The sequence below is a fragment of the Bradysia coprophila genome, unplaced genomic scaffold (assembly GCF_014529535.1).
Source record: "Bradysia coprophila strain Holo2 unplaced genomic scaffold, BU_Bcop_v1 contig_324, whole genome shotgun sequence".
Lineage (NCBI taxonomy): Eukaryota > Metazoa > Arthropoda > Insecta > Diptera > Sciaridae > Bradysia > Bradysia coprophila.
In genome coordinates this window covers 3,798,949-3,816,664 of record NW_023503584.1, presented here as the reverse complement: position 1 = coordinate 3,816,664, position 17,716 = coordinate 3,798,949, and the positions used below count along the sequence as shown (strand labels likewise).

Here is a 17,716-nt window from a genome sequence, read left to right as displayed (position 1 = left end):
TTCAAAAAAATCTGGTTCTGTCAGACATAAGTGAGGATAGAGTAGTCAATAGTTTTCAAGTAACTTATTCAATTCACGCAGAGCTGTATGTATTGGTACAACCACGGAAAAATGATATCGATATAGCCAAATAATCTGCTACTTCATTTGCTTAACATATCACTTAGTGTCTCTTTTACTTCAAATGTTTTACCATACGTTTTTCTATAAAATCGACAAACAGCCAGAAATCATCTGTCATCTTTCTCGTCGGTGTTGATAACAATTGACTCAAAGGCTTCTCTCATATTTAATTTCAATGTTCAATGTGTGCAACAGTTTTCTTAAGGAAAGCAAAGAGGCATCTTAGAGTTAGTACTCCAGTACTCCATACATTATATTTATCCTTTGTCTAGTGCATGGAACTCTTGGATCTTGAGATTCGGGTACCGGATCATCATGAAATTGCTACCTATGGTCTACAATTTGGACTAGAAAAACTGTCAAAAATCTTTTCAAAACCAGCCTGATTCCTAGGAACTTCGAAACGCAAACTGAGAGGTAATCTCGAAAAGATCTGATTACGCCAACGTGAAAGCGAAGATGCTAGGGTGAAATACATCAGTTGTCTTCGGATTTATTCCAATCCACACGTACTTGTGAGTGGAACAACTTTCTTTAGGTTCTACAACGTGTAGAACAAATAAAACTGTCGGACGTCATACACATAATATTTTATGAGATGATGGTTCGCTCTGAGATTATTTTTAAACATTTCTGAGGTGCTCATGCAATTTTTGAGTGCAGATAATCATCAGCCCCACCATTATACTTCAATTTTTCCATACAATTAAAGTACGGTTCTAAACCCACCCTGAAAATTCAGTCTGGCTGCGGCCTTTTCTCTATGCTGGCTGCCATTTCGTAAGACGTTTCTTTTGATACTCAGCTACTAAGAGAATGCGTTTAGTAATTGATCTTTGAAATCATATCTGCGAAAGCAATGGACATAAAGTTACCTAAATAATTGTTTCCAAACTTAGCATGAAATTCAAAAACAAAAAAATCCTTGAAACGATCGTAAGATCATTCCTATTCGATCGATATCGGTCATTTCCTCTAAACTAGAAGTCAAATTTTTTTTATTATTTAAAACCGTTCCGATTTTAAATATTTTCTGAATAAAATATGTGGCTGGATAGCCTTGGAATTGAAAAAATTGAAAGTCGTTATCATTTGCATGTTTAATTTTATGTCAGGTAAATATGGATAGAAGATAGAAGAAAGATATAATATAGAAATGCTTATTTTATTGTGTGTCCGTCTATAGATACCTGATACCGGCTTCGGATCGGCAAAGCATTATAGCATAAGAAACGTTTTTTTAATATGTAAAGTTCGTAACACGTTGACATTAAGTTCTAGTTTAAATAGTTTCGTAATCCACCCAGCCAGTAGACAAGTTAGTATTTGAAATGGCAAATGTACATTGATGTAGACAAGTTCTTGTTCACGTTATTATTATTTTTTTCTCTTGTATCCAAAAGAATTTTAATTGGAGGATTTTGATCGTTATATTTCCAATAGAAAATGGCTTGCTAATATTAGTCGCTTACGCTAAGCGATGGGTTGGGTTCACAGAGAAAGATCATGGATTTAACTGTCAGGTTTTCGAAAGATTAGAAACTTTTGGAGGTTTTTCAAATATTTCGTTTTAATCTGTTTTTGAAATTTGAATCTTCTAGAGGTTAATGATAATCGACAATAGGTGTCACAGCTGCAGAGACTCACACAAAAAATACAGTTGTGTCAGATAATGTACATTACCTGGAGACAAAGTTACCTGATACAGGTAAGATTTTCAACTCATAACATAACCATATCTTGCATCCTTTTCACACGTGTGACGTACGTTACGAAGTACCCCTTAGACATAATTTTTTTTTAAATCTACATACGTCACACTTAGTTTTTGAAACATTTTCAATTAAATCATTCGAAAGGTTCACTTCAAAGACTCGGTCCCTTTTTCTAATCGAATTTTCGTTTTTAAATTTTAATCCAGGATTTTTCTCTGTGTTGCATAACTATTTTGATGATTGTTTTGTTTTGTTTTTTATTACAAAAATAGAAAAGTTGTCATTCGGACACCTTCGCATTATAGTTGCAATAATCAGGCACAGAACCGAAAAGAATTACTAAGTATAGAAATAAATTGAAAAATCAGGTCGATTGAATTGTATAATCGTCTAAAGACGCATATCTGCTGTAAGGAAGAAAACTTGCGCGTTCTTCTGAAACATCACCAAACATATTTTCCTTGCACAAAGTGGGATGTTCTAATATACGAAATGCAACAGGAAGTCATAAGATCATCTTCCTTTTACAAAATTTAACATAAACAAGTGTTCGTTCTAAGACTTCCCGACAAGAAAGTTGGTGATTGAAAAAAAATCAATTTTGCTTATGTAGTGTCGAAATATCGCCACTTCGTCGTTCATTTCCGATACACTATAAACAAAACGTTGTTCCTAACAGCTGCTAGGAATTTCGCGCCACGTCATTCACAATAATTGACAAAATGACACATTTTGTGTAAGGAAAATGTCACTTTGTGGGTTATTGTGAATGACACGGCGCGAAATTCCTCAACACCTTCCTAACTTATGCTAAGAGGCTTTTTTAGCGAACTCGATTCCAGAACACGCCTTGGACACGTGCTGGAAACCTCTCGTTCGCTAAAAAAGCCCTTTAGCATGCCTTAGGTAAAATACTATTTTTGTTCATACTTCACGTATACATGCGCGAGTACTAGTACGGGTCTCTCAATCCCATATACTTCGACTGAACCTTCTGGGAATCCATACCTATAGTACAATTATTGGGTCTATTACTTCTTTCCATGCAACATTTTTCAGGCAATTGATGCAATATAAACTACAAAATATTTGAAGACGTGTTTTGCTACATTGTCGTTGATTGGAATAACAGATGAGGTATTCATCTATATCCAATAGTCTTGTCTAATAGTGACAGTCATTCACAATAAAATTTCGGCTACCTTTTAATCAATCAACGGATCTATACTTGATAAAATTGTTGAAAATATGCTAGATATGCACTGTAATTCAACAGTATTTGATCATTGAGTATAATTTGTATAACTTTGAGAAGACGCCATCTTTCGTGAAAATCCGGTACCATTCTCCATCTCTTTGACAATTTATACTGAAAGCACTCAAAGCACTCAATACTGTTGAATGGCAGTGTATGTATAAAGGGCAATACAATAAAGTACAATAAATGCTTGTAGGAGGAAAACTCTTCATTTTGAGTTTAATATATTTACAATTTGTCAAAAATTTATTTTAAAAGTACGATAACATGCCTATCTTTGGCTAATTGCATCTCAAGCTGACCGGAACTAATACCCCTAGTGCAGCAAATCTCGTCCAATGATTTCAAACCGTTGTAAATGCACAATTGCTGGTTACCAGTACCATTATTACCGTTACATTGCTGCCGTTTGTTATTTCCTCGCGGCAACGGATGACTGACTCGATCTTTCGGTGGCGGAGCATCCGTTGCAAACAACGGATCAAAGGTGTCTATCGGACCGGGCGCAATTGGTTTTTTGTTCAGAAATGCAAGTGCATCCTCGTCGTCGTAGAACAGATTTCGGCTGACCGTAATTGGATATCTGTCGACACGTCGAATTAGGCCTTCTAACAGACCGAACAGTACCATTTGCTTTTCACTGATGTTCAGTGCGGCCGGATTGAAACGGACACACAATTCACCGAATGTGGCTCCATGGGCCATCGATGCGAAGATTCGGAAAATGTCACGTACTTTGGCTTGTCGCAGATCTTGAATAAAAATTTTGCCATCTTTATAACAGAAGATGGGAAATTGTCTGTCACTTACTTGATTTGGAGCAACGTTCTATGCAACGTTCCTGCAATAGGTGGCACTTTGCTAATTGAGACAGTTTCGGTGTCGGTCGATACACATTGCTATATTGAAAAACTGGAACGATAACGGCCACTCCTAATAGAACTAAGTGTTTTACACAATCGATGACTAAGCCTTGTGCTACATCGGCCATTGCTGATATTCGACTGATATGATTAAAGCCATTTATGTAAGGCAAGATCTAGAAAAATTCAATCAGGTAAAACGTCTTACAGGTTCGATGTTACCTCAATGTACTCGTAATGTTGTGAGATCCCATTGTGTTTGAACATATTTATGAAATTTACTATTTAATATAACTGCACTATGTGGATACACTGCCGGCTGTTCGGGGTAATGTGGAACGACACATAACGGTATGATAGTGCTGCCCTCTGCAAAAAAGTTTTTTTTTTAATTTTTAAAATCTTGAGCGCTCTTCATCACTTAATTGAGATTGTACGTTACCTTGAAGCATACACATTCGTTTTCTGTTGATGTCCCTCCGAATTTGTGCTAGGAGCCTGGTGAGTCGAGTCACTTGTGCCGCATCATTTATTTGAGAAAGTATCTTCGTTGACAATTCCATTGTTAACTGCAATCAATTTCAGAAGATTCAAATGCTGTATCAACAACAGTGATACAAAGAAAAGAGGGGTTGAACAGTTATTACCATGTATTCCGTTAGCTTGCGTACGACTGGTTCATACACAACGGTCCGAGTGGTTGGAGCGAAAACGAAACAAAAGTTAAAGTAGAACGCATTTCTCGTGTACTGTTTGTTGTCTATTCGAACCGGATAACCGAGTATTTTCTTCCCGAGCAATGATCTGAAACACATCAACAACGTTATTCCGTCTATTCAGTTTAAGGCAGGAAAATTCTATGAATTTACACACTAAGGAAGCTTCGTTGTAACTGAATCTTTGGTATGATATATCGGCTGACTGTTTTGAAAAGTTCTTTCGATATGAAATCAGCTGGTTCTTGGCATGAGATTTTCGGACCAGCCGTTGGATGAAATTCACATAAAAATATACATTTGACTGGTTCTGGATCGTCTACATCATTGTCATTATACGGTTCATATTTGTAGTCGTCGTCTTCACTTAATCCATTTTGTAAAATTTGCTCTTCTGAGGACTCGACACCATTGTGATTTGAGATTTGATCCATAGATAACAATCAGAGATTGATTTTATTTCGGCATAAATACTGGAAAATAATGAAATCGTTATTAATGTAAATCTCATACGTCGCTCCAAACAATACCACACCAGAGATGAGCCATTTATCCGGAAACTGCGGGAAAAAGACCGAATTCGACTTTTTCGAAGAATTATTTTCATTTATTAATTTTCATGTCACTCAAAAACAATAGATGTGTCTTCGTCTTCGAATATTTGTTGCTTTCGGCAAGCTTAGAATCCAGACATGACAACTAATCCATCCACAGTCTTCACTCCATGTTTCCGATATATGTGTGCTTCACGTTGTACTTCTACAGATTTAAACATTGAAATAAATTAATAAATAATTTTCTTGTCGTACGCTAAAGCTAAAGCGTTCGACACGCTTCTTGTTTCAAAAATAATAACAATAAGACATACAGCACGAATCCAACAAAATTAATTTACATTTTCGTCTAATCGACGCATCAACACAACACATTCGAAATCTGCCGCTCGCATAATATTCATTTTGTCGTTCGACAAAACGCCGTAACAAAAACCCGAAAAAAATACAAACGCAGTTGTACATGTAACGTACGACAGTTGTGTGTACATGTTTGTACCGAAGTTTTCAAAATGTGATTTCGTCGTAAATACTAAACAATATGTTATGAAACTTTGGGCACTGAAAGATCTAATTTGGATTCATCATTCTCAACTTTAATATCAAAAAAATGTTTCGTCGTTAAGACATGGCAGGTATGTGAAAATGAGCATTTACCGTCGATTTTTTAACGACATTGTCCATTTTCACATACCTGCCATGTCTTAACGACGAAACATTTTTTTGATATTAAAGTTGAGAATGATGAATCCAAATTAGATCTTTCAGTGCCCAAAGTTTCATAACATATTGTTTAGTATTTACGACGAAATCACATTTTGAAAACTTCGGTACAAACATGTACATACAACTGTTGTACGTTACATGTACAACTGCGTTTGTATTTTTTTCGGGTTTTTGTTACGGCGTTTTGTCGAACGACAAAATGAATATTATGCGAGCGGCAGATTTCGAATGTGTTGTGTTGATGCGTCGATTAGACGAAAATGTAAATTAATTTTGTTGGATTCGTGCTGTATGTCTTATTGTTATTATTTTTGAAACAAGAAGCGTGTCGAACGCTTTAGCTTTAGCGTACGACAAGAAAATTATTTATTAATTTATTTCAATGTTTAAATCTGTAGAAGTACAACGTGAAGCACACATATATCGGAAACATGGAGTGAAGACTGTGGATGGATTAGTTGTCATGTCTGGATTCTAAGCTTGCCGAAAGCAACAAATATTCGAAGACGAAGACACATCTATTGTTTTTGAGTGACGTGAAAATTAATAAATGAAAATAATTCTTCGAAAAAGTCGAATTCGGTCTTTTTCCCGCAGTTTCCCGAAAAACCGGAATTTTCGGTTTCGTTTGAACCGAACCATAAACGTTCGGTGTAGACCAAACCGAATTTCCGGTTTTCCAGTAAAACAATAAGAATGAAGCCAGACTCGTCTAAATTGATTGATTTGATCATAAACTCACCGGAAATAAGTAAACGGAGCAATAATATACAATTTGTGTGAGAAACCATGTTCAAGAGATTTTCTGATTTCAGTACAATTCGTATACAATTGCCCCGTTTACTTATTTTTCGGTGAGTTTATTATCAAATCAATCAATTTTGATGAGTCTGGCTGCATTTCATATTGTTTTACGGGAAAACCGGATTTTTCGGTCTGGTTTGAACCGAAGCGCAATATTTGGTTTGGTCTAAACCGAACCGAAGTTTATGGTTCGGTTCAAACCGAACCGAAAATTCCGGTTTTTCGGAAAACCAGCTCATCTCTGTGCCACACATTAGAATAGTCTTTTACATAACAAGAGATGAAAAGTAGAGCTTTCGTGTGTCTTTTGGCGAAGCCAAGGTCAATAAACACACGAAAACGAGAGTTTTTCACGAGTTATGGTGATAATGCTTAAAGTCAATTTAATTTTCATTAACAGGGTTGTAATAAGTCACTTTCGACACTTTGGAAACTCCATTTAAGTACATTCGATGTTTCAAAATTAATTCAGTACATGAGGTAAAAATTTAGTAACTGTATTTCCGTTAAGCGTGTAGTTTGTATATCCGAGCCGAAGGCGAAAAACTTGTCGAAAAACAGTTTCCGCAGTTCGTTGTTCAAAAACACACCAGTGTTTTTGCGAGCTTCACCAAGCTCCTTCCGAAATAATTATGCAGCAGCAACCAATGCATTCTTGTTTATTGCCTACCCATGCCCAATGGGAAAGGAAATCACGGAAAATGAAACGAAAGTATTAGCAGGTGGCAAACTGCTATGTAATGGTCAAGTTTCGCATGGGGTAAGAAATAAAACCGATTAAGCAACTTTATTGGAAAGTTCTATTCACTAGCATTTAGGACATAATATCTATGTAACAGTGAAACCAGAACTAGTAAACAGTGCATTATGAAACTGCACTCAATCTATTAAAATTGTAAAAAAAAATAATTTTATTTTCGTTGTGATTGCATGTGTAATCCTCCAACACGAATACTTAAATTTAAAACTGCATGTACCACAAATTAACCCATTTTCCTATGATATTTGAATATTTCGTTTTTTCTTGCTACCCGTGTTATGAAATCAAGTTTCTAACTCTCGAATAAGTGTTCTTGTACTCTATGTGTTTATGGCCAAAAGAAAATATATTCTTAGACCATAACACGTGTAGCAAGTAAAAAACGAAATATTCAAATTCTAGTTCGAAAAAAGACATTTCAAACTAAAACTCGGAACAGGTCAGGCTTCCCTGAAACTGCATATGAAATTGTCGATCAGACTCACATCTAAAATGAAAATTGTTTTAATAAAAAATCATCTGACCTGTTTTGTCATGTCTAAGGTCGATCTGGATTTGATCAAAGACAGAAATTCGGGTTCAGATTGAAGCATATTTCGAGTCAGAATCATTTCGAGTACTATTAACCTAAACCTAAATAGTTTCTCTCGAGTCTGCTCAATTCAATGAAAATTTTCAACAGAACGTATAAGTTTTATAAGAACAAATCGAAACAACTATCCATTCACTTTTTCCATTTCAATTAACTAACTTGCCAATTGTCTAGAATACTGAGTCGTATGGCAACTTTTGTTGAAAAACAGTGTGAATAAAGTCTTATATATATAACATGTCGATCAGCAGCATGCTCCAGTGAATCAAAAATATTCCAATGACCCACTCATTACAAACGACACTGTCGCGGCCAATCCAGTTTTCAAAATGCATACAAAGGTGCATCAAAACAATTTAAACCAACAAGAACGAAACAAGTTCTCATTTGAATAACATTACTGTTGGCGACCACTATTTCTAAAATTAATAACCGCCTCACACATGCACACATTGTAGAGTCGAATTTTCGGTATAGGCATAGTTTCAATTAATTTCGATCATCAAAAATACAATTGTAACTCTCATAAAAACCTATTTCAGAAACACACTTTGATAACCACCAGATTGTATTTATAAGCTTCACTCATCTGCGATATACACATGCTTTCCTTCGTATAGATGTATACAAATATAATCAAAAAAATATCGCAACCACAACTGAATTTGAGAAAAGAAAAATTCGAAATATTCTAGTCAAGCAACGAAAAATAGAAAAACTGTTGACTGATTTTACACATGCATCTACCGATCAGTCTAACTGAATTATTCAAACTGAATCGTTTCTGTATTTTTCATTGAAGTCGTCTTCCAGAGATTGCATGCATATAATCAACTGAGAAAAGTTCTTGTTGTTGTTGCATGTTTAAATTGGGTTGTCGTTCTTAGAGATGTTTATCTCGGTTTCGAGTGCATTTAACTTCAGTCAACGATAAGCATACAATAGCCTCGTCTAAACGATATCTACAGTGTGAAAATTAAATGTGCGGCTTTATCGCATACAATTGCGTTTTGGTATTGGCAATACAATCGTCACAATAATTAACTTGCGTTACATTTTCATTGATCAAAGACTAGTATACGGCGCATCGATGATTTTAAACTTTTCTTAACTCTCACTTTCGGTACGAATTCATTCGTATTTCGAACCGCGGAATCCACACTTCGGTTGTAATGTGTTTTCTACTATTTTATCACTATGTGAAAATTCGATGAATATTGCATTTTCACATCTAAACCAAACAGCCTAGAATAACAATCCGCGGGGTTGTTGAGTAAATTTGAATATAACAGACGAAAGCTGTACATTTTTTGTCCGCAGGCAGATTTTGTATTAAAACTTCAACGATTTATGTTTGCTGAGAACTTTATCAAAATTCGTGGGAAACTTAACATGTCTGAACTAAACTATATGTTGTGATAGTTCACCCTTACATGGAAATAATATTTTTGTCGGAGAAAATACCACGAAAGTATAGTCGGTAGACGGGAATATCATACACCTAACACAATTATGGTTATTTGTCGGTCGAAATAATGTATTGCAGAGTAGATTGGCAATTGAATTGTATTCACACAAAATTTATTAACTGAATACGTAATGCTAAATGTCTCATCCAATTCCCGATCAACAAAAGTTTTTCTCATTCCGCTAATAATAAGTACAAACCGTGACGACGCGATGAGCGCTTTGCTGAACTATTGAAAGAATTTAAGGTCGCTAATTTATCATAATTTTATTGGTCATTCTCACCAATTAATCAAATAGACAACGTCAACATCAGAAATAATATAACGTAAATATACAAACTCAAGCATTTACATTTTATGCCTCGGGTGTCTTAATAAAAAGATTTTATTTTTAAATCAATTTTAGTATAAAGAAACGATCGTTAAAACAAAATATATTTTTTTGTTAATTTATTTAGGTCGTCTGTCTATAGAAGCCATAGTGCCTGGAACGCCTATACTTATATTTAGTTTTTCTATACAGACACTTGGACGAACCGTGAATAGATGATGATAAGTAGTGAATAGAACTGAAAGTAAACCTGCTTTGGATGGCCATATATAATCATCTGATATGGATTGATGCGGTGAAAATGAGCAATAAGCTCTGGCTAATGTGGTCTGATATGACAAATGTTAAAAGTTATGAAGTACAAGATTTCGTTCAAGATTTATTTAAAAATGAAAGAAGTAACGCAACCCGCAACTACTCACAATCATACCGTACAGTAAACAATAATCTCTTTATGGTATGGTATAGACTTTAAAGAATCAACATTATTATTATCAGAGCTTCGATTCATCCCATTTGTTTACTCAAATTTGCTTACAAAATTCATCAGAGTCACACTTTCTGAACTTCAACCTTTTAATCTCAACTTACATTTGACAAAAGTTAATAGTTTGTGAAGCTTTATAACTCACTAAGATTTTCTTTCCCATAATCAACTTGAGCTTACACTACCACTTCCGCATTGAAAGCACAAAATAACATTCTTTATTGCACCCGAACCGTATAACCGTTTCAATACTCACCGCTTTAAAATGTTAAGCTAATTTAAATGACCAATGTTATCGTGAAGAGCTGGCTCTATACTGAATTTTAAATTGACATCGTATCTGCTATCATACAGAATCGTAAATATGTAGAAGACGATAATTACAATACACAACACAGAAGCATTTACAAGTGCTCGTGTTTCAAAGTCGATTTTCATTTTCCAAAGTTTTGCTACATTGCTGTTGACTTAAGCTATCTCATATAACAACGCATGATATGTTAATTGAATATAATATTTGCCTGGACATATAGAAAGCATACACACTATGGCAAAGAGGTTTTTTTTTATCAGCTGTTAATTTGTTTATTGAAATTAATAAACTCAAAAATTAGTGTACTCGTGTTGCTTCACATTACTTGCACGACTGTGTGTACAGTGTCTGAATTAGTAGAGACTATTATTGAGTATGTGTTTTCCTGAAGCTATAACGGAACCCTGTGGAAATTTTCTCTTATCTGTTTCATAAAGAGAGGAGTTCATGAATTCACGGAAGTTCTTTAAACATAAAACCAATGAAATCAAAATGCAATGAAGTGTAATGCTTGATTTCCACTTACGAAAAAAGTGTGAGAGACAAAATTGAATTTTTTCAATTTTTGCTTTGTTTACTTGACAGCTTGCTTTCTCACGGCTCTCACTCGGAGTACTTTTTGTTGAGTGGAAACCATACTTAAGACATACGTAATTGTAAATCGTATCGTATCAGCATCAGTCTACACTATAACATGTGCTTATCTACCATTTACACAAGCACCGCTATGAATGTTATCTAACAATCCAAATGTTGAGGTGGTGAGTGTACTAGTGAAACATATTCTGTTTGCGCTGTTGAATGCAATTCAAATTTCATTAGAGTTAATGCTTAACCAATGCATTCCTGATGCTCAAAATGTCGCAAAATTGTATTGTACTACAGTTCCATCATGTTTCCAATTTCAAGATATCAACAAGATATCACCTATTACACACGCGACAACACATTGCTGGTATATCACAAAAGTCAATGAACGTTGATATATAATTATGGAGCAGCCACACTAATGGAAAGCTCACTCTCAGTTGTAAACTGTATTTTCGTTAGGATATCATCTAGTGTAGATAAGCGACAAAAAATTCAACTGAGTAAAGATTTAGAGAGCTTTCAGCTAACACACACAGCTAATACACTGTTAAAAAAGTTTGTCGTTAGCCTGAATATTTAAGATTATGTTTGGCTTCTTGTTCAACGAATCATTGAATTGATTCGCGAAATTTTATGATTTTATGGTCGAAAAATTGACAATTAATTTGTCACATGGTCTGAAAAGTGACGACTGTTCATCTTTTACCGATAACGACGACAGAAATAATGACAGGCTCTGGGTAATATGGTCCTTTACGTTGTAAAATGCACGTTAAAAAAATTGAAGTACAAGATTTTAAATATTTCGATCGATTGAAGTAATAGACCCGATAATAATACTGGTCATATTCCTGCCGTCTGTAACAGGTTAAACAAAAGCCAGTGGATCCAAATAAATTTTTGAGAGAAAGTTTTGTACTAAACGGTGACAAAACGGAATCATGTTCAATTTTTCTGCGTAAACGGATGCAAAACGGATAACGTTTTTGTAAACGTAGTTCGTGCGAGTCATGCTTTAAAATAGGCACTCCGATGTAGGTAGAAATACTCTAACGGTGCGATGATGATAACAAAGAGCGAAATCAGAAAATAAAAATTTAACAAGTAGATCGAGTCACTTTGCGAAATCTCCGACCAGCTTATATGAAATTTGAAACCAATGGGTCTCCGAATTTTATGAGTTATATTAAATAACCTCCATACAAACTGCACACACACTCTACGTGTAGTCACGTTTTAGCAGTAAAGTCGACCTACGACGAAGGTGGAAAAACTAAAATTATCATCGGCAAAAAAATTATGTTAAATTGAAATAACTCTTTATAGTTTTTACATTAGAATTTAAAGCAAAATAATAAATTTGTTTAATTAATCCAAGTAAATTGTGATCATTTTACATGTGTAGGTTCAAATATTTATAACTTAAAAATTTCGTCAAACTTATTGTTTGTTGGGTGGGTACCTAAAATGCTGGCTGCGTTGCCTTGTTGAGTAGCCAAAGATAAACGGTTATATAAGAATTGTTTTGCTCGAATGTCACCAGTTTCTTCAATTAACATTTTGCCAATTGAATCTACGAATAATTTTGTTTCCTTGTACTTGTTTCGAATGCTCAACCAGCCAACAGAAAACCTGACGCTTTGAGTTTCGTATAATGACTGTGCTTCTGTTGGCATGCTCGTTCAGCCGCTGAACCTGCTACCTTGCTTGTAAGGTGAAGATATGATGCTGCCAAAGTGTCGACACAGGTAACGTCCCAAATTAATCGTTTCCCTTTGGACCATGGTGCGAGTGTGACGCCATCTGGGCGTTTAGAATTTAATATTTCCGATGAAAAGTAGTTTATTTTTGTAATTAGAAGTTGTCGCCTTTGCCTCCTTCACTATGGCTGAGAGCAATGAGATTGCTTTTAAGTGTAAATATCACTTACCTTTCATCGGAAATAATAAATTCGTAGCAGTAATGGTGTAAAGGCATATTTCAGGCCTACTAATCAATTTAACATAATTTTTTTGCCGATCATAAATTTAAGTTTTTCCAGCTTCGTCGTAGGTCGACTTTACTGCTAAAACGTGACTACAGATCACACTTATTTCATATCGTTTGAGGTGTCAATCGAAAGGTTAGCGTTCAGGAATCAATATCAGCTAGAGTGACCAAATTTTAACGGGGGTGTCATTTTTGAGCTCTTTTTTTTAAAGTGATACTGTTGCCGGCGCGACCACTTAACCTTGGCGATTTTTATAGGGTTCTTATCTAGGTACCTAGAAATGACATCCCATACCATTACTTTGCAGGTATCAGGATCGCGCCGTCCTCCGGACCTCTTCGAAAATCGTAAATTTTTCGAGGTAAAAGTACTGCAGAACTTTCTCGAACATATCGATACTGCTAAATGTGTACCTTGTTGAGGCTAGTATTTGACCATAATTTCATTTAGTTGTAAGGAGAATATTGCCTAAATACACTTTTGCCCAGAGCCGTAGCCAGGTAGCCGTAGCCCCTGGAAAAACTTGCGCCCCTCTAGGATTTTTGAAACATTACTGTTTTACTTTAAATCTTTGGTAACTCTACTTTCCGTCTTTCCTTGCTTATGATTTTTTTTTCGCTGCGCGGCAGATCTTCTACTTAATTTTTTCTGTAATTGAGTTTTCTTCAACAAACATTGGCAAGCAATTGGGTACAAACATCAAGCATGAAATGAAAATATACTCTGACTTTTCTTTAAATTAATAACTCAAACATATTTGTACGTATGTACGTGTACTTATCAGGACCTTAGACGAATTATTACTAGACTGTTATTTATTTCGTACGATAAAATGTGTCCCCAACATCAATTTGTATAAGATGCATATTTCGTACCATTTTACGTGAAATGTTGCACCAATACATGTAGGCGTTGATATTTTTAATAGTTGTTAATTTAGCAAATAGATTTTCATTTACCGCGAACAACGCACAGTGCACAGTTTTGTCTTTGAAATTCGGGACAAATAATCATTATAGTAAAAGTATGGTGCAGACGCGTATTTTAAGAGACTGCATTAGCACAAGAGAAGTGGTCTCAAGTTTTAATTGTTATTCATAAATTAACTATGTCAAAAGTGTATGTTCCAAAATATTATTTTCCCGATAACCGGTTGCGTATCTACTATATTGGAATAAAACAACTCTTTTCGAGTAACACTTCCGGTCTCTGAAACTTTCTATCGACATCGTCAAGGTAATCTTTCCCATTTTTTTTTTTAAATTCAAAAGTGTTGTGTGGTAAACAAATTCAAATTCTTATTTGCACACCAATTCTCACACTATCAAACATTTTGTACTTCATGTTGGAAACACATTATTTACGTAATTTTGTTCGTAATTTCCAGTCTATATATAGTTCGTTTAAGACCAGTACGCGCAAACAGCGAAAAAATCGGGCTCAGTTAGCCTAAAACTAAAACGTTATAGTCCTGAACGGCAAGGTATTCTTGACGGTGAAGCTTAACTTGAAATCGAAAGATAGGAAAAATGATGTGACAAATAACCTTATTATGAACGGAAAACCATTTTTACTACAATCATAGATATTATCCGAAAAAAAATTCGCCTCGCTTCGCTCGAAATTGTCTACTTCTATCACATAGAAAATCTAGTTTAGAAATTTTGGTGTGACGCTTGCTTCAGTAATTTACTATCTGTGTAAGTGTGATATGTTGTAAGAATGCGCATATCTGTATTATCAAAGTTCCAATTAAACATTTTCTTGGGGCGCGCGCCCCCTCTAAGTTTTGGGTCTGGCCACGGCTCTGCTTTTGCCCCATTCGGTGTAGTGCATTTTTCCCAGAGGTCCACACCTAAGGTGAAAGTGTTTGAAAAAAATAATTCTTCTACAAATGACTCAGCAGAGTCCAACGAATCCATCCATACCAAAAAAGCTGTATTCGGAGACCCCTTGGATTTCAATTGGTCGAAGATTTCGCAAAGTGACGTTCGCATATTAAAGCCTCTTAAAAACCTCTTGATGAGTACCTTCGAAATCTATCATTTACTACCAAATCAGTCGAAGTATTGTGAACTCTTGCTAAAGCTATTTTTGTTAAATCGTTGGACAGGTCCGTGCAACTAGGAAAAATATGGAAGAGCACAAATGGTAGCCAGATCTTTGAAGAATTCTAGAAGGTTGTGTGCTTAAGGATTTGTGAAGAATGTGGACTTCTGTTTGAAGATATGTGAAGCTAAGTGTAATAATCCAGATGACAGCCTTCTTGATACACACTATAGAGATGTCGCATTAACTAATCAAACAAATTTGTATTTCAATTTTTGTGGACATTTTTCAAGTGCGCTGTTAAGTTGCCTTTCAACGAAAACTTTTTGTCGCAAATCAAACACGAATAGCGATTCTGCTTGGCATGTACCTGTGCGTGATGGGCTTTCAAATGGAACTGTTGTTTAAATGCCTTATTGCAACCGCTTTCATCACATTTGTACGGTCGCAAATTCAAATGCACCGAATTCACGTGTTTTGTCATGTCATTCGCCGAAAAAAATTTCTTATCACACTGCTGACAAACGTGTGTACGTTGCTTCTCAACACCGATGTGTATGCTTCGCACATGACGTTTTAGCTGCCAAATAAATTTGTAACTTTTACCACAATGCTGACAGAGCATTGTCCGTTCGCTGGAATGCTCCCGTAGGATATGGATCCGAATCGCTTCATGCGTTCGTGCCAAACTGTCACATATGTCGCAAGCATAAGCATTACCACTATGGACGTATATTTGATGTCTGCGCAGATCTTTTGATCGTGGATATATTAACGGACACAATCCGCAACGGGTTCGGTTAACATTTTTCGAAAAATTCCAATGTATTCGCTCCACATGTCTGTCCAAATTTTGAACCAACTGCAGACAGTAGCGGCATTCGAAGCGTTCGGTTGTATTTAAATCTGATTCACCTTCTGATTTGACCTCATCTTCCAAACTTTCTGCTTCTTCTGAACCTTCTGATTCTTCTGATTCTGTTGAATCATCAGATGTGTCAGGTTCAAACGATTCGTCGTCTGTGGATGAATTGTCGTCAGTTGTTACATCTAGATCGTCGCTTTCTTCGCTCGTAGATGATGCTTCGGCATCCGGTTTATATTTAGGTTCCGAATCAAGTTCCAGTGGATTTGTGTCAGAGCAGGACTTTTCTGCTTTTCGGACCAATTCATTGCTAATTTCGTATTCGTATTCGTACGCAGCATCTATTGGTTCGGTCTTTATTTCAACAGTTCCATTTGATTCAATTGCATCTTCTTTCACAGCCACAAACGAAGTGTCAGTCATCTGAAGTTTTTCGATTAATAGCGGAAACTTTGAACCGTACAGGTAGGTTAATCTGTTGTTTAGTATCACTCTGGGATGAAGATTCATATCAGCGAGGCGCTTCAATTTTACCTGGAAATTGGACTTTGAATTTGAGCCGAATAAAGGTAAGAATGGATGGAAAGGTAAGACTTACGTCGTCCAAAATGTCTAGTTTCGAATCACTTAGATTTAATGACGGAACTGTACCAGCATTGATTGTGTATTCGATGGACGTGCCAATGCTAAATTTTTTGTGAAAATCCTTTGTAATCTGTTCGACGAAAATATTCTTTAAAAGAAGCAACGGACGCAATGTACTCTATAAACTTACGTCAAAATGATCCTCACAACAGAATTCAAGGTCACTAACCAACGAGCCATTCGTGAAACCTTTATCCTCAAAAACAGCAGCTCTCCACAACTGTCCTTGCAGGCCTGTTGAGAACGTTAACGTTGAGTCAAAGATGAAATTGCTAGCTTATCTAATGATTATTTACCTTCTGGCACCGCGAAGAAAACCACATTCCGATCTGACATCAGTCTTTTGTTCTCACAGCTCGGAACAAAGCATTTCCAATTAAACTTGTCCAATTTCGCCTGCAATGCCATTTCAGGTGTGGTGAGGTTACGATGTGGATAGGCTGTTTTATACAGTGAAGGAGCACCATTCATTCTGAAAAACTCAACGTCTGTATCCATCTGAAACGTTCCAAAAATTGAAATTTTATTCATTGACAAGTCAACCATATCGAAAGGATAGGAACACCTGAATTAAGCTCAACTTACATCGAAATGGTCCTCACAAATATTAAATTTTGTTGATGTTGCTAGAGACCATTTTCCCGTTGGTTTCATCCACCCATGTCGCCTTTCCCCTGATCCTGAGGGAGAGTGGAAGAAATACTTTTCCGGCGTTTTTACTTTGCTATTTGTGCATCCAATTATAGCGCATTTTGGGGAACTCATACTGAATGAATTATAAGAATCAATCACACAAAACTATATTGTTACCGTACCATGGTATGTCTTGTTGTCATTTGCTTCGACAGAATAAAGTTTGTTTATA

At 35.7% G+C, this 17,716-nt stretch overlaps 2 protein-coding genes across 3 annotated transcripts; both read right to left on the bottom strand.

The window, feature by feature from the left end:
- Positions 1 to 3,303: 3,303 nt before the first annotated feature.
- LOC119079491 (GATOR complex protein NPRL2-like) lies at positions 3,304 to 10,790 on the bottom strand. 2 transcript variants are annotated; one of them, XM_037187436.1, is made up of 7 exons: positions 10,655 to 10,790; positions 4,829 to 5,148; positions 4,607 to 4,763; positions 4,402 to 4,528; positions 4,192 to 4,328; positions 3,907 to 4,135; positions 3,304 to 3,848 (listed from the first exon to the last, which is right to left on the bottom strand). In XM_037187436.1, exons 2-7 carry the CDS (start codon positions 5,107 to 5,109, stop codon positions 3,343 to 3,345), a joined length of 1,437 nt encoding a protein of 478 aa, XP_037043331.1. In that variant the 5' UTR covers positions 5,110 to 5,148; positions 10,655 to 10,790; the 3' UTR covers positions 3,304 to 3,342. The 2 variants fall into 2 exon arrangements, with proteins under 2 accessions (XP_037043331.1, XP_037043332.1); XM_037187437.1 differs by lacking the exon at positions 10,655 to 10,790 and adding an exon at positions 8,662 to 8,889.
- Positions 10,791 to 15,584: 4,794 nt separating this feature from the next.
- Positions 15,585 to 17,716, bottom strand: LOC119079477 (zinc finger protein 566-like). The gene is made up of 5 exons (XM_037187414.1): positions 17,437 to 17,716; positions 17,148 to 17,349; positions 16,982 to 17,085; positions 16,805 to 16,921; positions 15,585 to 16,740 (listed from the first exon to the last, which is right to left on the bottom strand). The coding sequence occupies exons 1-5, from the start codon at positions 17,614 to 17,616 to the stop codon at positions 15,610 to 15,612; spliced, it is 1,734 nt and encodes a 577-aa protein (XP_037043309.1). The 5' UTR covers positions 17,617 to 17,716; the 3' UTR covers positions 15,585 to 15,609.